This window comes from Heterocephalus glaber, unplaced genomic scaffold, assembly GCF_053883595.1.
Source record: "Heterocephalus glaber isolate CG9 unplaced genomic scaffold, H.glaber_assembly_v1.0 deba00001550, whole genome shotgun sequence".
In the NCBI taxonomy this organism is placed as follows: Eukaryota; Metazoa; Chordata; class Mammalia; order Rodentia; family Bathyergidae; genus Heterocephalus; species Heterocephalus glaber.
Genome location: NW_028258343.1, coordinates 16,567,489 through 16,591,938, shown reverse-complemented (window position 1 = coordinate 16,591,938; position 24,450 = coordinate 16,567,489). Strand labels below are relative to the sequence as shown.

Below are 24,450 nucleotides of genomic sequence, written 5' to 3'. Positions count from 1 at the left end.
TGAAAGAATCACAGATTCTTTATCAGTTCTATCCTTAGTGGACATTTAGATTTTTATAATTATTGTTTATTATGAATAAAGGTGTTATGACCATTCCTAAACAAATCTTTTGTTGGGTACATCTTCATTTCACTTCAGAAAATAGGCTGGAAATCCTTCTGAATTGCTGGTGAGAATATAAACTAGTACAACCACTATGGAAATCCGTATCTACAGTTCTCAAAAGACAAAAACTAGTAATTTCATTTGATCCAGCTATTTCCCTTCTAGTTATCTTCCCATAAGAGTTACAGCCATCATATTACACTGAGAATTCAAAACTAACTCTTGGAAGTGGCCTATATGTCCTTCAACAGACAAACGGATAAAGAAAATGTGGTATTTATACACAATGAAGTACTACTCTGCCAAAAAGGATCACTATATCCTGAAAATATGTTAATTAAAAAAAAGAAAGAAAAAAAACCAATGCAACTGTTGTACCATATTAGTTATACGGCTATTTATTCATTATGTGATTCACCTACAATCCCATTAACAACTATTAATACTAATAAAATATACAATAAAAAGAGCATCCTTGATATAAGTTCCAACAAAAATATATAACCTAATTTTTACTTTTCCTATATTAAAATTACCTGCCACTTCTCAAGAATACAATCAGATGTTTTAATATTTCAATAAATATAATTATTACATATGGTAAATGAACCTGTAAAAGTAAAATAAATATATAATATATAAATATTTCAGCTTATGATATATACATATACACAGATATGGTTTCTCTTATGATCTTATTTCCTATAACCTGAGCATTACCCTAAGCCCCAAGTTATGAACCACAAATTTTCCATCACTGGAGATTTCATAGGAGCACAATTAAAATGACTTAGCTCTAAAACTTATAGGAATTGAAAAAAATAGTTTATGATGGAAACTTTATAAATCATTTACTTGAACAATGAAGGTTACGTGTGTGTGTCTGGAATACACTCTACCTTGTCGAGCTTTGTGATAGAAGAAGAGATTGGGAATTTGTCAGAATCTCTTGAAGTTCTAAGTTTCCATAGTTCCATTCTTAACATATGATACTTCACAGTGTACTTTTTAAAACCACATATTAGAAAGTCTCGCAATTTCACAATATTTCTAGTCTGCCAATGTTCATCAGATTACCAAAAATATTCACCTGTGTTGATTTATGTATCCTTAATTTATTCAGCATGAACAAGACAGTTAATCTGAGTTATATATTTTGTAACTTTTCTATATATCTAGAGTGAATGATCTTCTTTAAGCTTTTATAGTTATATACCGATTTTTACTAGAAAGATTATTCCACATATATACTTTCAGAACCACCATAATACGCCACACGAATTAACTTAGATTAGGTTAGGTATGTCATTAAATGTTGGTTTTATAATCCTCTACTTTTCTAATCATCTAAATAGGTAAGCTAGTTTAAAAAATAAATATATTTAAAATAAGAATTATAACTTAGAAACAATACGTGACATAAATTTCTCTAAATCTATTTGTATATTCAAAGTCAAAATATCAAATAGGATGAGATATTATGTTCAGTGTCTTTCACAGAGATAGTGTACCATTGTTACTTTCAAAACAGAAAACTGGATTTTTTATATATTTTGTTACTTTATTTCGTATTTAGAGAACATTTTACTAATCAAAGTGCAACACAACATAATCTAAGTTATTTGGAGAATCAGGAAAGCTGGTCACCATGTATCACCTCGTCTATGGTAGGTGTAACACCAGCTTAATGCTAATGACTCTTCCCTGAGTTGCTTCATGTACATTCATTGCTAGTCCACTCAGCAGATATTTTTATTATCCCCACACTGAATCTTACATAAAGGGACTATTTTTCTGTGCAAAACTAATAACATTTTACATTCTCCCATCAAAAAAGGTTATCAAGGTCATGTTTCAGACAATCAAAACTAATATAAAGACCTACTTTAGCTTTCTGCAGCTGAAAGCAACTGTAGTATCTATCAAACATCTCCTTTCGTAGATAAGGAAATAAAAGTCTGGAACAATTCAATACAATCTCTAAGTTCACTATATTCAGCAAGGTTAGAAGGGTTAAGAGGGTGAGAATCAAAGTTGGAATTAAGAGCTAAGCCTCTTGAACTCGGGGTTGTTTTTCTAAACCAAATGAAAAGAGCTTGACATCTATTTAAATGAGTTAGCTTGTAGATTCACTGTGGAACCAGCATTTATTGTGCTTTATTATATTTTTATTACTTTCGCTAAAAAATGAGTTGGATTTTTTAAAAGTTACAATTGCTTTCTGATAGATTCATATATACATAAGGATTGGTCTTATCTGGTTGATTGTTACATGATACCATTATAAAGAACATTTTTTTGTTTATTTGAAAATATGCCTAAAAGAAAAAATTGATATATTTCAATATTTCTTCAACATGAAAAAAAATTATTTAAGAAAATATGCTAAGGTGATTTATGTGGTATTATTGGTAAAGTTAGAACTGCTATTTAAAAAATAAGGGGAATATGTATATTGATGAAAATTGTGTAATATCAATGCCAAAGTCTAAGAGAAGTACACAAATTCACCTTCTTGGTAAATGCAAAGAGAAGGAAGGTGAGAAAAAAGAAAGCAGAATAGAAGTCTCATAGAGCATATTCTTTCATCCATATCTGAAAACTGTCAATAGGAAAACTTCAAGAAACTATAATTTTTAAAAAACAGCCTAAAAATAGGAAACAACAAAAATGAGCAATAATTTGAGTGCAACTCACTCAGAGCAACATTTTCCAGAAAGTCTTTGTTGCCGCAAGACAGCAGGTACCTGTGGATACGGAATGCTTTTTATTTCAATGTCATATTCAACCCTGGGGCATAAAACCTGTTGCAGACTACAATGCTATTTCTGGTTCCCTAAAAGATATTATATGGTACTAGAACCAAATATCAATGAATATTCTCATTTTAATGAAAAAATTAAAAAGTGCATCTAGAATCATATTTTAAACTATTTACTTCGAAAGAGAGAGAAAAAACACACAATGGACTTAATATTTAGTTCATAAGATAGGTTCTACACTGTACAATATATTTCAATATCTGTAGGGGAAATTAGTATAATCAGAAAAGAAGAGCATCTCATTTCCTTTGCACATTAGGTCAAAAATGATGCTATCCTGCTATCTGCAAATCCTATAAATTACAAAGGCAGCAATAATTAGTTTAATGTAGAATATGAAGCACTCCTAGCAAAATGAGACACTCCATAGGTATGGTTTCAATAATCATGTGTTATAACCATTATCCCAAATCACTTCACGCTAATGACTATCCCCAACACTAATTTTACGTCCCTGAACAATATGAAAAAATACTAAGTCCTGATATCTATGTTCAAAAAACTAAATTAAACTTACAATAGTTTTGATTTTAGGTCTCTACTTGTATTCTTGAAATTGTACTTGCACCTCTACCTGTATTGTCAAATTCTCTACTCGAATTCTAGAAATTTAAAATTCTAAACTAAATCCTTTTCCTCATTCTGAGGCAGATGGAACTAAAACAGTAATGCTGACACACTGGTGTTCAGAGAATATCATTTCTTCCATATCACCTAGCTTTAAACGTATTGCTCAAAGCTAACGGTAGTAGGTCCAGGTATTTTGAGTAAACTCTCAAAAGATAAAGCATATTCCTTGCTCCACAGATTTTTCTCTGGTTCATTTAAAGCTCTTTATATACAATATTTACATTTTCCCAACTTGTGTGTTAAATTCCAATTTATTAAATATAGACTTTTATTAAGGACTTACTATATTCAAGGGAGTTAACCTCCACCTGAGGTCTATGATCAACCTTCAGACACATACATTCTGAAAAAAAATTAATCAGCTTCCTTGCAATGTATATTTCCTGAAAGCACTCCCAAGAGTTTCTTAAAATACTCTCAGAAAACTTTAGCAGGGTATGCTAGCTCCTATTAAGTACGATGCTTCTTTTCAGTTCAGTTTTCAAAATATTATTAAATAAGAAAATGGTTCTTTTTTCCTATTTTGAAGGAGTGGAGAGAAATCTTCTTTAGTATTTGTACATAACATTAGAGAAACATTAGGTTTCAGCCATAACCTTAAAAAAGGAAACGCTTGTCATGAATCCTCAGTCAATGAAGTCTAAACACACAGCTGGTTCCGTGGAAGCTTTGCGCACATGTGTGTACGTAACACAGAGACAACGACAAGACCAGGGATACCAAGGTGGGCAGTTGTACTTCTTTTTTAATCTACTGAACTCTTTAGCTCAGCTGCCAACTGGGCCTTACCTGCAGCCATAACTTGTTGTGCACCGCGTCTCTGCCCGTAGCAATGCACTGAAATGTGGCATTTTGCCCTGCATTCACCTCTACATCCCCTAGGCGGAGGAAATGAGGGGATTTGTCTGTGGAAGCAGAAAAAAAAAAATAGAGGTTTTTTTTTTTTCCACTGGAAGAGAATGCATCACGTTACTTTTCCCGAACCAAGTATTTTGAATGTTTCTGCATTTGACCAATACTAATACACTAGAGAAAACAATTTTCTTTTCTAGTACTTATCATTTGCTCTCTCACTCTCAGTTTTCTTTTTCTCACTAGCTGTACTACCTAGTGCCCCATAACTGCTAGTGCTGAGGAGGAACACTCCCACAGACTGCCACAGCAGGTTCCATACGAGTGCTAATAATGGTTTTAAAACAGAGTAAGCAAAAGACATTAAAGAGGCCATTAAAGAGTATAATGCAAAAACATAAGGAAGACATGAAGTTTCTAAAACACAGAGTTCCATGGCGACTGAACACTTCACCTACAATTTAATCAGATCGGTTTTCTTTTTTAAACTTCAGTAGTTATAATCCTCTAGCACTGCAAAGACAAAAGCAATTATTTTTGTTTCCCCAAAATACTACATCAACTGAACTGTTGTATATCCAGTTTCTATTTCTTTATTGCTGTAGGAAAGTTACCCAAAAGAAATATCAGAATAACAAAAAGTGATGACTGTAGTCAAAACATATGAGTCATACAAATACTCTCTCCAATTTCCTTCTAAAACTGAAGGCCCATTGATGTTTTTCATTAGAAAAAAAATAAACATCAAAAGCCAAGTCTCAGAGAATAATGTTCTCAGAGAACCGCACCAATCCATAATTTTCTATTTACTCATCAATGTCTTACTTTGTTATCATTTAAGAAGTGACCATGAATGGTAGATGGAAACACAGTAATCTCATAACATGGACTCAAAGAATGTCCTAAATCAACTTGAACTTGAATACACCTACCACATGGGAATTTGACCCACACCCGCTTCCTCTTTCTTTAAGATATCACTCAATAGGCGCTCAAGGAAAAGAAATGTTTGAGCTAGAACAGGAGCCAAGAAAATGGTTCTTAACATGGGCAATGCAGTGACTTAGTGAGACCAGGTCTCAAAAAAGAGAAAATGGGCTCAGGATGTAGCTCAGTGCAAAGGTCCTGAGTTCAATCCCAGGTACAAAACAAAACAAACAAACAAAAAAAACCCCTCTAGACCAGCAGCATAAACAGCACCTAGGAATTGATTAGAAATGTAAACTCTCAGGCCCCGCTACAGACGAGAGGAATCAAACTGAGGGCGGCAGCTAAGCAGAGCATGATTGCCCATGCCCAGGAAGGATTCTGAGGCACTTCTGAGCATGCCAACCACCCAGCAGGGGCACGGGCCTGGCCCATCCCCATGTTGGCCCTGAGCATTCTGCTTAAAACCTGGAAGAGATGTTTCTACCAGGAAGATAACTGCATAGAAATCTCAAGACTATATCAGCCTGATAAAATGGTGCTTCAGAGAAATATAAGTAAAGTCTAAAGTTATGCCAGCTGATTTTTTCCCTGGCTCTGCTGAATTCTTGCAAAAATTGTTCTTTGGGTGATGTGACATAGATACAAATATATGCCATCTAAATCAATGTTCGACCAAGGGTATAACGAAAGTATGTATTAATGAACTGAGTTTTTGTTTTGTTAACTATTTTAATGAAGATGACCAGGTATGCATTATGGTATCAAAAACTAGCCCTAAATTTGGAATAAGGTGAAGTAATTCATTCCCCTCATTTCACCACATTCTAAACTTAGCAAATAAATAACCTACTGAGGCTTCTGTTTCATTTCCTTTCTTTTGAACTCTAATTTGTTATCATTCTTTGTATCCATAAACAACTGTATAATACTCAAAAGACGCAAAAACTTCTACCAATAATTGCCTTCGCATCCATACTCTAAGTGATTAACTAAAAAAAACAAAAAAACACCTCTTTAATAAGTGTATAGTTCGTTAGAAGTCTGCAAAGTATTTTAGGTAGAATTTCTAGAAATATTTCAGTGTTCTTACAAAACTGAAAAGGGCACAGATAACAACAAAAGAAACAATAATGTCCAAATGATAAACAACCAATCGTCGCTGGCAATCTAAGACAAGGGGTGAAAGGACACGGAAAGATACAATTGTTAATCACAACCTACCACAAGGGTAACTCAATACTTGGATGTCATCAATGCCAATATAACCACTTCGCCCTCCTGAGACTTCGGCTTCAAATATTACCTGTCAAGAAGAAATAGAAAACATTTATAGCAATCATTTTTAAGAAATGTCCACATTTGAAGGAAAGATAATGTTTGTAACACACTTAAGGTAAATTTGATTTGTGTGCCACTAAGAATTAAAGTTTTATCTTATCTATAGGGTAACTTTGTAAACTTTGTACAAGTAAACAAAAAAACTGGGATAATTTATAAGAGGCAAGCAGCTCAAACTTTTTTAAGGAATTGCTATCAAGAACCCTTAGACTTCATAAATAGGCAATCGAAAGGCAGAATGAAGAATAACAACAGTAAATCTGACATTTTTAAAAGTAAATCTTTCTCACTGACTTTATTCATCTTTGTTATTTAACTTTCCCTGTGCATCTACTATGATCCAAGCTCCTGCCAACCACTAAAGATATCAAAGGAATAAAATATTCTAAGTGCTTAAACAGCTGAAATTTCAAGAATGGAGATAATAGATATGGTTTTGGATGTTTTTTGTGTTTTGTTGTTGTTGCTGGTTTGTTGTTTTATTTTTTACTATTTATTTATTTTTGAGATAAGGTCTCACTATGCAGTTGAGGCTGGCCTTGAACTCACTATGTAGCCTAGATTGGCCTGGAAGTTGCAGCAACCCTCCAGCCTCAGCCTCCCAAGTGCTCAGATTACAGGCCTGCACCAGCACACCAGCATAACTGGTATTCCAGGCAAAAGGAATGACACACAGTGAAACAGAGTAGGGCAGCAGGTGTGCTATGATTTTCCAAGACAACACGGACCGAACAGTCAATGTTTCAGTGCTGTATTTGATTGACTCTTTTATTCACAGAGAAATATAGATTACTTTGTGAGTGTTTTCCAAAGTATTTTAGAAAATTTAATAAAAGTTGATATTTTTTCGTGTTTTTATTGTTGGTTTTTTTGAGACAGTGTCTCACTGTGTATGTAGTTCAGGCTGCCACTGAACTCACTATGTGGCCACTAGTGGCCTTGAATTTGTCAGGTTCCTTCTGCCTCAGCCTCTGGAGTGCTGAGATCACAGGCATGCACCACCATGCTGGGTCTGAAAGTTGATCATTAAAGTAAGAATACAATTAAGTTGGTCTAATGAAAGTATCTTTCTTTGACTTTAAAACAGAAGGTAGTCTTCAAAAAAGCAGATAAATAATACACTAGTAGCAGTGGAAATATTGAGATAGAAAAAAGATAAAAATATGATAAAGAATCAGACAAGATAGAACTTGGTGAAACATAAAAACACTCAATAATTTCTGCCTCTGCCTATTAGGTGCATATTGCTGTCAGGATTCTAGCCTGGACAAGTAGTGATACAGAAAAAAAGATACAAATTGGAGCAAAATATACTAAGCATATTTCAGATTGCAAATTTTATTTCCTTCTGATACATGTTGAGGGAAATACTTGAGAGATAGCCAGATTGATACATCTGGAAGAGATGGATCCACATGAAGGTATAAACTGGGAAAACAGCATCCAGGAAGGCAGTAAGCTATCCATCTGAAAATCAATGTGATGAGTGAGGAAGATAGTTTATTATCTACTTTCTAACCTCTCGGACAATATACCTGACACCTACAATTTAAAGGACCTTAATTGAACCTGTTAGGTCACAGGTTCAATGGTTTCAGTCCGTGCATGGTTGGCTGGCTCTGAGGCACAAGTGGCATGGCGGAAGGGTACGGTGAGGGAAAACTGCTCAAGCCATGGCAGTCAGTAGACAGAGAGAGATGAAAAGAGCCAGGAACAGGAACACACCCTCCCAGGGCATTAACCCAGGACCCACTGCCTCTGATCAGGTCCTTGCTCCAAGCATGAAATCTTAGAGGGCATTTTAAATCTAAACCGTAATATTTCACCCTTAGCCTCCCTTTATGCGAAAGGCATTTAGTCCATCTCAAGAGTTCCCAAAGTCCTAAATAGTTCTAGCACTGCTGAAAAGTTCAAATCCAAAGTCTCCTCTGATTCAAGGCAAACTCCTAGCTGTGAGCCCTTGGCACAGAAAGATAAATGAAGGGAAGAACTCTCTCGGAAGTGAAGACTGAAACTAAGACTGAAGAGTAGAAATAAAGCTAAGCAAACATGACTAAGACTAATGGCTAAGGAAGCAAGAGAAGTATCAGGAGCCTTCAGGTAGGTTAACACTCCTATCAAACTAGCTAGATAAGGCCAGGTAAGTCACATACACCCTAATTCAGACTTCAGATATCTGTGTATTCAGTGGCTTCTAGATGAACATAAATCTTGGAAGAGACAGCTTCTCCAATATTATCCAAAGATCCCTTCTTATTATTCCTTTCCCATGAGAATATTTACCCATTTTGAGATCCTGGATCAGCCACACCCTGAGATGGGAGAGAGTAAAAATGATGAAGTTTGTGATAGCAGAATGGAAATGCACCAAAAGCTTGCAAGTTTGAGAGGTTGTATTTATTTTTTAAAAAAGATGTAGATCACAGCAAATAAGATCAAATGTAAGCGATGAGCCAACAGAACACGAAATTTTAAAGCATCAACTAGAATTGGTTGTTAGGAGTTCCATGGTAACCTTTTATTCACAGGAGAGTTTTATTCTAGTATAGGAGTCGCAGATTAATTAACTGGCTGATAATAATAATTAGCATTTATTGAGCACTTACTATATTAAAGAGACTGTCCTAAGCTGTCATGCACATTCACACTTGTGTCTGCATTGTTTAATTCTGTATACACACATGTAGACTCACATAATCCTCTGTACAAGTATATGAGGTAGGCATTATTTTTAGCTTCATTTTAAAGAAAAGCTAAGTAATTAGACCAAGACCTACCAGCTAGCAGGTGTGAAAGTCAGGGATAAACCAAGCCATCCTATCTTCAGACTGATTTCCTCCAAGTCACTACATAGCCTCTCAAGATAAAGACGTGGACTCAAGGAGAGCATTTCATTTCAATGTACCATGGGCTTTAAATTTCCTTTAAAAGTCTACAATTTTAAATAAATTTTAAAATTTGAAAACTGAAATGTCATTTCAAATAAGAGATATGTGTTGGCTATAGGGCAGCATTATGAGCTGAGCGTTAGCCCTTCCCATTCTCATGCCTGCTCCTACAGGCACCCAAAGCTTATAAACAAAGGGACACAGCAGGTGGGGCTTATCCTTGCTCCATCGGCTCCAGGGGTGAACTTTCTCCTGTGTTACTTTTTCTCAGCTCCAAGTTTCCCCTTTGTGACTGTTGCTTTTACTGGAATAGTGTGAAGCTGAGAGGAAGCGTGTTGTAGAGTACAGAAACAAATGTCATGATAGAAGTGTGCTAAACTGTGCGTGCACACGATGCTTGTGCCAGACTGATCAACACCTCCCACGAATGCATTTGGTAGGAACCCAGTTGCCGGGTGAGAAAGAAAGCTGAAACTTGAAACAATGTATAACTGAGACAGCTGTAGCATAGAGGTTACTTTCTCGGAAGTGAGAAACCTGTATTAGACTCCAAGCTCTCCTGTTTACAAATTTTTGAGTAAGCCACAAAGATAGCAAGATGCAGAGCCAAGTCCCACCTCAACAACTTGTATATGACAGATTTCACCTTAAAGCATTGAATATTAAATAGTAGCATATGGAAACAGTGTTATACAAACCCACAGGTATGATTATCAATGTTTACACTGCAGGCTTTGAAAGGGAACAAGTGAAGGAAAGTAAGTTTCATTTGCTGGAAAAGTGGTTAAAGGATAGGTAACATACAGAAAGAAAGAAGAAAACCTTTTCTGAAAAATATTACCTTCTAATGAATAAACCACACATTGGTGAAAAAGCTAGTCATTGCTAGTTATTTCCGTTTTGCTGTTGTCAGCATTGATTACCTTATTTTAACTTCTTGGCTTAGTCTAGTATTACCTTCTAGAATTGTTTAACTTCCTGTGCTTCCTATAATTGATAAGTTTAAACAAGATTACTATACCCCAGAGAAAAAGTTCTTATTTGTTCGTTTAATTTGAGGTTTATTCAGGACCATAAATTTAGGCCTTGATTTAAAAGGAGGGAAAGTGATTGTTTCTTTATTAAAGAAAAAAATTAAAGGTTCACTTTTTAGTGAGCTCATTTTCCCTGCAAAGTGTTGTCTTTGCCTCATTAACAAGACCTAGAGGAAATTTCTTAGATCAGACTCCTTTACTGCTAAAGATGCAATCAGCTTTCTCACTTCAACAGAGTCCTCACCTTGTGAGGCTCTTTTGTCCAGTCAGGGGAAACAAATCTCCACAGCTTAATTATGCAGAGCTTGCTTGGGCTGCTGCACAGGTCACAGCTCATGGCTGGTGTCAAGTGGTCTAGCAGGGCTTCCCAGAAGAGCAGCACAAGGGAAGCCACCCTGTGTCAACTGTAACCCGTCCAGGAGGCCCCCCGGCAGCACGGTAAATGGGTAAGACTTTCCGTGCTGTTACAATCCACCCCATTACCTGAACGGTTCTAATCAAACTTTTGCTACTCCAGCAACATTGCTGGATTATTAACTAAAGAAATGAAGTAAAGTTGAATTAAAGTGGAGGTGAAGAAAGTGGCAAACAGAAGTAATGCGGAGAAGGAAGTACTGCTGAACATGATGTCAGGCCAGGGGCCTGAGTTGTCGGGCTGTTTGTTTTCAAGTGCAAACCAAGAAATTAACTGAGCCTGTGTCTTTGCAACCACGTATCACAGCTCTGTTGGGAAAGTTAGTGTACAAAAAACAACTTAACGACGTGTGAAAAAGAGTATGTAATATAAAGTATTGGGGCTACCAGAGAAATTTGATTTTAAAAGTTCATTTTGCTCAATGTACCATAATGTTAGGAGGCCAGACTCCAAAGTGGGATACATATATAGCTCATATTCTTTGTCTGATAAATTAACTGACATAAACACTTAGACTTGAACTTACGTGAAACTTTTTGTTTTTTTCTTACATTATATAAATTATTAATATCTGTCCCAGAGCTTTAGGGAGGATTAAATGAGATAACGCACACCAACCATTTAGCACCTCTATCTATTCTGTGTCCAAGGGGGAACCATAGAAGACACGTGCACCAAAGTTAAATTTCTTCCCATTCCTTCCACCCTTCACCAAACGCCAAAGCTTCTACCACCAATTTGGAAAAAATAAAACAGTCTTGCATTTCTTGCTCATAAACCTCCTTAAATCTGTGATTTGCAATTTGAATTTTTAAACATTAAATTTTCCTAATGTCAAGTTGAAAGTAAATTACGTATTTTTCCCTCAAAGTTTAAATGTAAAAAAATCAAGACTTGTTTTGGATACTTATTTTGAAGTAGCACAAATTTTGATAATGAATAAAATAGTCACCAGTAAGGCACAGGAAGGTCACCAAGGCCTCAGATTTAAGCACATGAAGGCTCCTAAAGGACACACAATTGCCTCTCTCCTGAGGATGACAGCCTCTGAGCCCTCACCTCACCAGGGTCTCCTACATGCAAATCCATTTCAGCCATCATCATCAGATGTATCTGACTTCTACTGCGCAGACTTTAAACACAAGTTCTGGAGGCTCTGTTCTAGGTCTTGCTTTATTTTCCTTATATTTCCTACACTGATAGAACTGAAGAAGTTGGGGCTGCGAAAAGGAAGGGTGCAATTGAAAGAGAAAACTGTAAGTATATAGAGATATGAAAAGTTAACACAGTGACAAGACATCACAAAAGTTAATAAAAGAATAGGTAAAGGAGAAGAGATGTCAGGACGAAACGCTGATCGAACACTAGGCATGCTGGAGGTTGAAAAGTCCTGCATCTGCGCCATTAGGATTCGAGTGCCCAAAGCCAGGGCTTCCCTCTGGGCAGTGACAGAATGAAAACCATACTGGGCATTGATGAACAGAGTGGAGAATGGAGACAACAAGCTGCAATGTGTGTACGGAAAATTTCCCAGAATGATCCAGAGCGATTTAATTAAGAATAGAAGAAGAGGTAGAAAAACAGGAAAGTTTTTTTAATTATAATAATTTTTAAGATGAGAAGCATGTAAGCACGTTTCCATGTTAATGAAAATGATTGATGTTGGCAAGGACTATTAAGCGTATACCTGAGAAAGAAACGATAACTGCTAGTGTGAGAAAGGACAGGATCCAAATCACTGGCCGCAGGAGAAATGCTTCCTTTCAGAGAAAGTGAGAACAAGAAGCACACGAAGATATGAACAGTAGGATCGGTGAATAAAGGAGTTACAATAAGGCACCTTCAATTTTTCTCAGCTATGAGAAATGGACTGATGAAAAGGAGGAGTGGCTGAAAGTTGGAAAGAATGAAATGGCATGGAATGGAGATGAAGTAAGAAAAACAAAAAAAAACAAAGTGAGCAATGCAACAAGTAGGTATGATGGGCCCAATATAAGATAAAGAGCATCAATTCCTAGTGATCAAAATCTATAATATGGTGCGGTTTTTTGGAGCTGCATTTGCCCAGCTTGAAGCCTAGAAATAATGGCTAAGGTAACAGTGAGCAGAGTTTATTGAAAGGGAAAATGTGTGAGCAAAATAATCACAATGAAATCAAACTTTGATAGAAAAGTGTTTGAAGACAGCTGGTTTGGTAGGCTAGAACTCTCAAGAGGGTTCTGTGGCCGGGGAGTTAGCTCAGTGGTTCTGCTGCCTGCCTTGCAACCACAAGGACCCGAGTTCGATCCCTGATACCAAAAAAAGAGAGGGTTCTGGAGGCTCTGAGTAAAATGAATACAGTGGAAGAGGAGTGGGTGAGTAGGAAGTGAGAAGCACTCATGTAAAGTTAGAACGGTTGTGAGATATACACCGTCTATTGAACTGAAGCAGTCGGTTCCGAAGGTAAAATAAAGAGGGTAAATGTCGGAGGTGGAAAGGGGAAGGCCTGTCAAAAGCCTTTCAACAAACAGACTGAAGTCATCAGTATGATGGAGGACTTTGGAGGTGGAGAGGAAGACTCTAAAAGATGCTAACACCACAGTCAATGAAGAGTAGAAGAAAACAGTGTGGCAGTGCAGGGCATGGTGACCACAGGTGGAAGGAAAGAAACCCGAAAGGACAAAGGTGTTTCTTACCCACTGGCCTGGTCCAAAGCTACGTGGGAATTAATACAGAGAAAGTGTCTACAAGCCGGACTGTAATTAGCTAGATAAATAAATGTTAATGTCTGTCTCCTCTTCCAAAATATAAGGTCACTGAGGGTAGTTACTTGATATGTTTCTCAGAACAGCATTGAACCAAGACTCTTCTTGAAATTCAAGGTTGGAAACAGTTTCAAAATGTTACAGAAGACAACTATGAAATATCAGTGGATTCTTGATCATCCTTTTGACTCCAAGGGAAAAATGGGATTAGGTAGTGAGCTCATTTTTACCTAACTCATAAAATTTTGTTGACATAATAAAATGGGTATTCCCTTGAGAAAGTTCCGGTTAATTTTACCGATTTAGAAATCATGAAAACGTAATTACTTCCCTTGAATAGTTAAATAATGCTATAAGGCACGGATTTCTGCTAAGATCCCCAGAAGATCTAAAGAGTATTTAGGTGAAAACTTAAAATTCTAGAATATAATTTCTTTGCAAATGTATATGTTCCTTTCCCATAGGAACGTAAAGATGAAGACAGGGAGAGCAAACGGGAGACACCCAGGTCCACCTTGCAACTAGTAGCTGCTCTAGCGCCCTGTGGATCCCTCCCTGGAACTTGTCAGTTTGGGATTCTGCTTTATCAACTCTGGATTATTTGAAAGTGTTAAAAGAAAGACGCTTTTCCACGGCAGACCCTGCATGCAGGCTGGTTTCCCCGCTGACTCATGTAACAGTTCACTTCTGAGAGCCTAAAGTGTGAAAATGCCTTCATGAAAGGGCCGCAAGACTCTCCCAAGCTAATCGATTCTTAACAGCTCTTTTCTATTGGATGTTTAGTGGTTCCTTTAGTTTCTAAAAGTGATATATACCTGAAATCACAAAGACACACAGATAAAATACATAAGCCGGGAAAGCAGGCCCATTCTCTTTGGCTTCAAGGGTGCCCGTGAGAACAGAGAGTTCTAATTATGGCTAACGTAGAAGGCAGTTAAGACATTTCATAAAGCCCAAATCAATTCATCTAAACCCTCTGATATTTTAGACTTTAGTTATCCTTCGCACTTCCATGTCTATAAATGCATAGGAAATCAAAATTAGTTATTTTCCTGAAGGTGTCCTTTCCTTAAGAGGACTATCTATCAAAACTTCCTGTCAACATTTTGATACTCTGCCTGGAGTACTTAGGACTTCAGAGACTCTACGAGCAGCACTTGTCTATCTGAGTACCCATAGGCTTTTGGTACAGTTACAAAATCTGCCCTAAGCAGCTGCTACTGTCTGACTTTATATATTGTCTTTCACACACACATACATGCACACAGTCCTATCTCTCTCTCTCTCTCTCTCTCTCTCTATCAATCATCTATCTATTTTACAGTGAAGGAGTAGTCATTTAAGTCATTTTTAGAATGCACATATTATGTATATTGCCACCAAATAATCTTCAATAAAATATCAGTGGGTTTTGGCTACAAAAAGATACTGAGGGTCGTATTACCAGCTGCCTGTGTGATGAGAGGTGCCACCCCAATAGGTGACATAGGTGACAACATTAGATGTGATAAGACTGCACACCCAAAAGACGCAAGTAAGCATCCATCCAACTGTAAGCCTTTCCAGAGTGATACTGTGTTCTGTCTGATAAACACCAGAACATCAATCAAAGCACCTGCCTGTGTTCAGGAAATGGTAAAAATGCAGGACCGTGGGTCTAAGGGAGAAAATAAAATGCAAGAGTTTTTACACCAAAATAGTGTGCTTGAAAGAAGAGCCCAAAAGTTAGATTTTCAAATGGCTCAGTACTAAATTCATATGCAAGCATGGTTCAGTCCTATGCTTCAAATTAATCCAGGGAGTCGGTTATTCCCAATGTTATCAGCAAAAGTGTAGAAGATCTAAATAAAAGAACTAACAATAATCATTTATCAGCTTACATCTAGAAAGTTTTTTACTCATAAAAGTAGTCTATTAGCTACATAATTCATTCCTGAAATCTTACACTTGTAAAAAATTATCAGTGGTCACTTGAATTCTAATAGGTATTGATGCAGGTTAATATGGATCAAAATTGATAATTTCTTCATCAGACTGTGATGAAGAATAATCCAGACAAACTTTTCATCTCGGAAAACAAACCCAGAACCTCCATTAAGAACGAGTAATATTCATAAAATTAATCCAAGAGGTTGCTGTGCTTCTGCTTCCTCTCTGCATCAAGAGGCCTCTGAGAAAAGACAAGGCAGTGCATAATGCTGTCTTCCGGAGCCGCTGACAGGAGACCCGCGGGCATCTGCACAGAGGCACAGGCTTGCGAAGGCAGCGGCCTGCTGTGAGTCACTGGCATCCACTCACCTCCTCACGCTGACCTGTGCGGTCAAGGACGCAGCCTCTCCCACCAGCCCTGTCCTCTCCAGGGCTGATTCCTCTCGGGCAGGGCCTGAAGACCCAGCAGGTGACAAACAAGGAGGCAAAGGGGCGGTGTCAGTGACCAATACCGGGGGACATGAGGAAGCACCCTCAGCTTTTCCGAACTGCAAGAAACAACGTCCCCGAACTGCCACATCTGCTGTTCTTACTTCCTCATATCCCTAGCCCTACACTACCCTGAAATGACTCCTCTTCCACTTCAATTCACAGAGTAAGTATGGTGAAGCTGCGCGAGACAAGAGCCCAAAGGAAAAGATGTACTAATTCAATGTTCTCTGTAGGGGCTTTGCCAATTCCAATGCAGGCAGGCAGAGGATAACAGTATTCAAATACCTCTAAAATATGTATTCAGAAATAAATTGAGCAGGATGCACTACTCACAGCACAACTTAATTTATCTTAGATTTGAATTTAGCAAGAAATAAGAAACACTAAAAAGGCAAGTAGTAGTAGGAGAAAATGTTACAAAAGTTTACTGAAATAATCCAAGATCTAAAACTGCCACCAAATACATTTTTCATCCTACATTTCTGCCCTTAGATACATAAGCAAGCAACCCAGACCATAAAAGATTCTGTATAAAAATGAAAGTGGAGAAATAAAGGGTAGCAGAAAATTCATCAGCAAAGTGTCAATGCTGCATCCTTACTATCATAGCTCCACCATCTGGGTTATATTTTATAGTTACTTGTCTAAGCCAAAAAATGAAAGATGACTGGTTAAGGTTTCTATTTCCATCAACATGACACTGAATTACAGTACTATTTTTCCTTGCTTCCAGAGATGTGCCATTTGTCTTCCAAAAGTCCACAAGCAGAGCCTTTTAAATTTTAGCACCAACACTCCAATCTTACACACAGCAGTAGTAGATCACCTACCTTGCACAACTGTATCTGAGCAGATGCTTTCAAACTAACACAGCAAGCCTGCTCCCTGCCAAAGTTAAATGACTCCCAAGCATTCACTTATAATCATGCAGTGCAATTAAGAAACTTGAAATTAGTAGTGCAACCTATATGTATCATCACAGTAAATATGTATTTCCTACGGAGTCTCCTGACAATGTGCGCTCCTATGGAAAAGCAAGCCTTACGTAAACCAAGTGATTCACTACACTAAACAGGTAACCAAAACAGTTTTGTCTATACCTGGCAAGGTTCATTCAGATGCTAAATATAAGCTATGACATCCTATATTCATAAATTAAATCCTAATTTAATAAATAACTGTTTTGTCCAAACCACTTCTAATCCAGAACTCTCAAAATACATCATACTGGTATAAGAATTAATTTTGAAAGTATCATGACCTTTTCTTCTTTAAAATGATAGGGTTGAGATGGAGAGAGATATTTACACAAAGTTCATTAGAATAGCTAGTTTGTGTACTCACTCCTACTTCAATCTAGGAATACAAAGATAATGAACTCTATTTCCTGTCTTATTTCATAGGTCAAATAGTCAAAGACAGCGATATCTTATGCAAATATAATTGTGTATTATATAATTTATGATCATAGTGATCTTAGCTACTAAGAAGCTTAAACCAAATAATTAACAAGAAATAATAAACTTTTCAGTCTATTTCTTCAGAAGAAAATAGTGGGAAATTTTAAAGGACATCCTGACACCACAACAGTGTAGATATCTTAGACTCACTTAAAAAAATGGGTGCATGTGCACATGTGCATATGTTTGATTTAAAAAAAATACAATAAACTAAAAATATACAGTTCATTTACTTCACTGCAGAACATCAATTCCGATATTTGGTAATATACTTAAAATATTCATTCCTTTGTCATAAATCAGCAAAAGATGGACTCAAAAATTTTTCTGACCAGAAACTTTGAGGCAAAAAAATTGTTGTTTAGCTTATTAAGAAGTGTAAAGTTAGTCAACAAAGGAAGGAAAGTAACATCTCCTCCACACACAAAGTCAATATTAGTTTTGAAGAATGCTCAGTTTATTGAGGTGTCTAGCAATCAATAAAACTGGGTTGCTGGAAACAGAGAATTTAAGAAATTACAACACCAAGGAAGAAATCTCTGCAACCCTGGGTACATGACAGAGTCTTAGAACTATGCCTATCTTTTAGATGTCCCTAATTCATAGACCAATTTTCTTACCCATATAAAACAAAAGGATTGGCATAAAGCTGTATTTTAAGTAGAAGTAGGAGTAGAAGAGATGAAAACCTTCGTTTTATCGGTAAGACTTGGTTAGAAGTGAGAGACATAATGATCAGGTCCTTCCTTTACTGGAGAGGGTAAAGAACAGAAAGTAACCTAAAGTGGTTTTGGTGGTCTGGAAGAGAGGCTCAGTCAAAAACTTCTAGTCTCTGATGACCAAAAGCCTTTTCCAGTGACTGAAGGAGGCATTTTACCTGCCTAACCTTTGCACTGATAATACATACCGGCCATAAGTATTAATAAATCACACAGAAGTTAAAAGTTGCCAGATATCCTAAGAAAGAACTGGCGGAATATTCTCAGAATCTGGTTTTAGTGCCAGCTGCAGCAGCACCAGCTAGGAATTTCTTAGAACTGCTGTGGACGGACACAGGTGATTGCGCATGCGCAGCCCTTGCAGACAATAATGGCGGACACTACACGGTGCTCCTCTGGGCGGCCCTCCAGAGCTCAGGGACAGAGGAACTCAGCTGGAAGTAAACAGTCTTAGCTCCATACTTAGAAGAATGGTCCCAAGACCTGTCTCTTTCCTTCAGTTCCTTTTCTTTGCATGAAAAATAAATCCGTAGGTGGAACTCATTTTTTATCATATACTCTGCTAAAATAAAAAATAAGCCTATATAAGTAGTATTTTAAAAAATTTAAACAATAGCTACAAATTTATCAAAATATACAGAACATCTAAAATTTGATAGACTCTCATTTAATAGCAAGAAATACCTAAGTTTTGGTTCCTTCCCTCAAGAGGACAATGATGCACACATAAGAGACATATTGAGGAATAACCATACCTCAGTTATCGGTGATGAAGTAGAGTGAAAGAGGAGAGTTCAGAGGACAAGAAAATTACTCCTCCTGGAAGAAAAGAAAGGACTTTGGAGGACGTGATCTCTGTGTGACTCTCTGGTCCAAAGAAACACTGATCAAGCACTCAGTGAGCACACAGTGAGTGTTCCAGCCAAGGGATGGGAAGGTGGACAGAAACCAGAGGTGCAATTTGTAGAAGGCACAAATCTACGACATGAGCAGAGCAATAACAGAACATGGGAAAGGGATGGCAACCCATTTCCACTGGGAAAGCAGACAGTGATAAAGGAAATGACTCCAACACTTAATGTTAAGATAGGAAGCAACAGTGAAAAAGAGGGCAGTATAGACCATATGATGTCTATTTGCAAAAGAATAACAATAGGGAACATCATGAGCTCTTGGCACAGCAGTATAGTTAGGAAGAACTGAACAGAGCCATAAGGCCTGGAGGGTAGGAAGCCAGGACCTTATCTTGCAGAGACTCCTGCTCGAACAGGAGTGGGTTCTTTATTCTGGCTTTGAAGAGTTTTATAACTGGGATAACCATGATTGATTTGCAACTTAAAAAGGTCAGTGTGGCAGCAACGTAGCAGCAAACTGATTGAAGAACTGGGATCTTATCAGGAAAACCTCAACATCTGATAGTACACCTAAACATAGTGGCTGTTAAGCAGCCAGTGAAGGAATATGTATTGCATATCAAGTGTGTACAGTAATGGAGGAAGATTTAGATACATAGCTGGATTCATCTACATATTTATGGAGATTGCCCAAGTGTCATTACATATCCGGGTACACCTGTGTGGAGTGTTTTACTCTGAAATTCAAAATTTAATACAAGCAACAAATGCTTAAAAGACATAATAAAAGTCTGTTTCTTTACTTAAATTTAATGTGAATTTAATGTCAAACTATACCTTCACTACCCTTTGACTTACAAAGCACTGAGAGAAACTGGTATAATAAAATGGGAACTTTTCACTTCCTTTAAGTTAAATCCAGTTTTCACAGACAGGAGACAGGTGGAAAAACTTCAACTATTTTGTATATTGCATGTCACCCCCTAAAGAACAAACAAACTTTACTAAAGTTTGACGATCCAAGTGTCAAAAATATGAGGATTTGCAAAGAGATCTCAACTTGGGCCGGGGATTTAGCTCAGTGGTTCCTGTGCCTGCCTTCCAAGTCCAGAGTTTGATCCCCAGTACCAAAAAAAAAAAAGAGAGAGAGAGATCTCAACTTTACTGGTCACAGATTCATAATCAACCTAAGCAAAAAGAAAAATGATCAGAACATATCTTATTGAAAAACCAATTAGGATCACTGAGAATTAAAAACAGGGTGATTTTGAGGAGAGCACATAGGTAAGAAGGTATCTGGAAATAAATTTTTTTTATATTTAAATTTTATTTTTAAAAATAATGTCTTTTTTATAGAGCACTGTATCATTTTTAAATATTTAATCCTGTATAAAATGAAAAGGTTATGAAATGTCTTGAAATGTTTATAATAAGAGTCAATTACATAAGGCTAAATTAAGCAAGGCAATAATTAAAATCTCCATCTGACTGTTATAAAAAGATAAAAATATTTATACATTGATAGCAAAGTTAATCATGCATGGCTTAATTGATAATCTCTCTCCTTTAAATGTCCTGAGTTGTCCATTCTAATAGAAGAGATAACTGATCACAAAACTCAAGATATTTGGAGGGAAAAAATAAAGGAGATGAGTATTAAATTAAAATTTTAGTTTCTTGTCTACTGGAAAATTTGGCATAGTATATGCACATGGTCCTTAGATAGTGGACATCTAAAAAGTACAGGAGAGGAACAACATGAGAAAAATTGCCTTCATGAAAAACACTCCACCGTGGAGTAAACATCTAAACCAAACATAGGATGACCAAAGTGCCCCGGACGAAGGAGCCATGGAACTGGCAGACAGAGGTGGAAAAGGAGCCAACCTCTAAGGAAGCAAGATAGAACAGAGACCTGCCTGGAAAGGAGGAGGACAAAGCATTCCAGAAGAAAGAACAATGAGCACACAGCGAGAGGAATGATGTCCGAGCATTCTGTAATTAAGGAGCAGGGCCATGAGGCAGACAGCGGCCACCAGCCAAGCTGGTGTGGAGTCAGAAGCCTGGAGTCACGCTGAGTCTGTGCAGAAGAAGCCAATGCAGGGACCGGGCAGCTTCCCAATTTCTGCCTTTCATAGGCACTGTAAAGGACCAGGCTGCTGTCAGAACAGCCTATCAAGGGCAGGAAGGGAAGCTGGGAGAGCCACAGGGAGGCCGTCTGAGGCTGGGCTGTGCAGGGCTTCCAAAACCTTTCCCCACTGAACAACAAGCAAGATGGTAATACCTTCAGGGCACCTTGGAGTAGATGGGCGAGGGCGCTCCAACCTCCAGGCCGCACCGTACACTGTGACAACCCCAGGATCAGCAGCACTGCAGGGCACCAGTGGGGCAGCACTAAGGGGCAGGAGAAGTGGGAGCTCATGGCGGCTGCTCCCAGAAAGGGAAGCTCTTCAGAACGTAGGGATGGAAGGGACGCAGATGGTACGCACTGCTGTCCCGTTGACTATTGCACGCGCATGCACAGGTCTGCACACACACACACAAACACACGCATGTCCTGCATGACAGCCATCAACATATCAGTGCCTGTGTACAGAAAGAGGCTACACATGGCTCTCACTCCCTGTGCATTCCTGTTTTGGTGGTGACTTCATTATTTATGTCACATTTCCACAGGGTTAGTGAATAAGGGCTATCTGTGTGTGTGTGTGTGTGTGTGTGTGTGTGTGTGTGTGTGTGTGTTTCTCTCCTTTCAAATAAAATATGCCCTTTCAACTAAATCCTCAGCAAGAGCGAGAAAGGAAGAATAACTGGAATTATGCAGTAGAAGAATGATTCAATGTATTTTCAATTTTCATCCATTTATGTGAAAACCATAAATCATTAGGAAAGGACCATGAAAAGTTTAACTATATTACTTTTCTAGCAGGAGAAGATTCAACACTAAGCATTATTCTTTCCTTTTCATTTTTGCACAGTAAAAAAGAAAGAAAATATGACTTGCTTCCACAACATCCACACAAACTCTTTCATTCCCCAATCGCTGAGACAGATACAGCACATGCACAACATGGCGAATTAAAAATGTCTTTAAAGCATAAAAGCCCAACTACTAGCAGTGAGCGTGGCCAGGGCTTGTATTGAAGCAAGTGAAACAAAACAAAGGAGTTTCACTGTACTTCACTGCTGTCTGTCTTTGAATTTTATAAATATGCATCCACACACCACTTGTTTAATTTAGAACATCTTTTCACGTTGAGTACTCTCTGGACTACCCTTTTCGTGGCATGGCTTCCTAAAAAATAATTTTTAAATTCCACTTTTCGTTTTTGTAAAAAAGAGACTGGATATTCTAAATGTCACCGAACAGGCTGACAGCAGAGTGACCTAATCTAAGTTGTGATCTAAAGAATATTCTGAGAACTGTGAGAAGTTGCTTATGGGAGACCAAACGCCAGAAGCAAAGACAACATTAAGGAGCATGCCGCAGTTGTTCACGGAAAAGACGCCGGCAGGAGCAGCAGGGGCGGCTGCAGACAGGGAGACTTTGGCCCCGTCTTTCTGTGCTCCTCTCCCAGTGAGAGGCAGGTAGAGTGCAGCACACTGTGGCACGGAGCACGCTGCCGCCCCAGCCAGTCTCCAGGTTAGGAGGCGCAGGACGCAGCTGCCCACCACAAGGCTGAGCTGCACCTCAATACTCTTCTTAATTCAAGCGGGAGAGGGGAAGCATTTATTCCTCCTGGAGTTCCTTGTACAACGTCCACTTCTGAAAGCAGTTTTCCAATCTGCCAAGATTTTAAAGTTTTATGCCACCGCTATTAAAACGAATTTGCAAGCAAGTGAAGTGCAAAGTATTTTAAAATAAATTCTCAGCTCGGTTTCAGTATTAAAGCATGTTGTCACTGAAATGTGAAATGCTAGAAGATACTGAAAAAATGAAGTTAAATGGAATTATTATAAAGACACAAAATTACTGCTTTAATAATTTAAACAGTTCATGGTATAGTGCTCTAAAATATGAAAATCAAAATTTTATTCTAAGTAACTAAACTGATTGGCTTTTCCTTAGGTTTTCTATCTCTTTTTTTAGTTTCCGGCTGATGTCTCTACTCAATACTTCATCTTAAACCTGGACAGCAATCATTTCTTTTGTTTTTTGGTACTGGGGATCAAACTCTGGTCCTTGCACTTGCGAGGCAGGCGGCAGAACCACTGAGCTAAATCCCCAACCAATCATTTCCTTTTGTCTCTCTTGATCTACCACTCTGTCAAGCCTCTGGATTTTATTTTATATTTTATATTTTATACCTGCCCCAATGTAATTTGTCTAATGGTATATCAAACTCAACGCTTAAAATAATAATTTCACAATAAACTGTAATTTCTATTTAGACCTATTAAATGACTCAGTCTTTTATTTATTTTGGCTCATAAGATTAAAGATGTAAAAGCAGAAACCAATATTCATACTGATTATTCAATAGGTTTCACAGATTTGAGATTTGAGGGGATGTTTTCAAGAGGGGAAATGTTAAAAATGACAATTCTTCAAGCTAGTACATAATATAGGTGAAACATACTACAAATATCAAAAAAGGTTATTTTTATTGTACTTTTCTTGCAAAATACTTCGTTACCAATTATGAAGTAGGAAGCTCTTTAAGACAGCAAAATTGAGCTGCATGTGTATGGTTATTAAAGAGCAGGTACAATATGTGCTGAGCTCTCAGTCTACAACACAAGTATCTAATAAAACTGTGTGCCACAGTGGAAATGTTATATACCCCTCCGACATGTTAGCCACTAGCAATCATCATGCAGGTGCTGGATCTGAAATGCAGCTGGGATGATTGAACAAGTGTGTTTTAATTTTATTTCAGTTTAAACTACCACATTTGGCCAGTGGCTATCTCACTGAGCAGAAGACCTCTAATATATACATTTCATCAAACTTGTGGAATAGTATTTAGGAGGAATATTAATGATACTGAAATCAAAAGAAAAAAAAACCCAACTGGTGTTTCACCACCAACGTAAATGTAAGTTATATAAATTCTGTAAGAGTCAGGAATGTGGGTTCTGCTCCTAAGGACAGCTTCAAGTTGGGCCCTCGCATGGGAGACTAATTATTTCACAGTGCATGAGTGACATGACCCAGCCTAGACTGCAATACCAGGAGTCACTCACCTGCGAAGTTTCTCCACATGTGCAAATGACAGAACTGGCCAAGTGTGCTTT

At 37.6% G+C, this 24,450-nt stretch overlaps 1 protein-coding gene across 12 annotated transcripts in view; it reads right to left on the bottom strand.

Annotated features, from left to right (window-relative positions):
* Window positions 1–24,450, bottom strand: part of Ptprk (protein tyrosine phosphatase receptor type K) — a 520,627-nt gene that overhangs the window by 249,484 nt on the left and 246,693 nt on the right. For all 12 annotated transcript variants that reach the window (XM_087190287.1, XM_087190284.1, XM_087190286.1 and 9 more), the window contains 2 exons: window positions 6,561–6,642; window positions 4,347–4,462 (listed from right to left, as the gene is read on the bottom strand). In XM_087190287.1, the coding sequence (XP_087046413.1) occupies window positions 4,347–4,462; window positions 6,561–6,642 (198 nt within the window). The remainder of the gene's footprint in view (window positions 1–4,346; window positions 4,463–6,560; window positions 6,643–24,450) is intronic.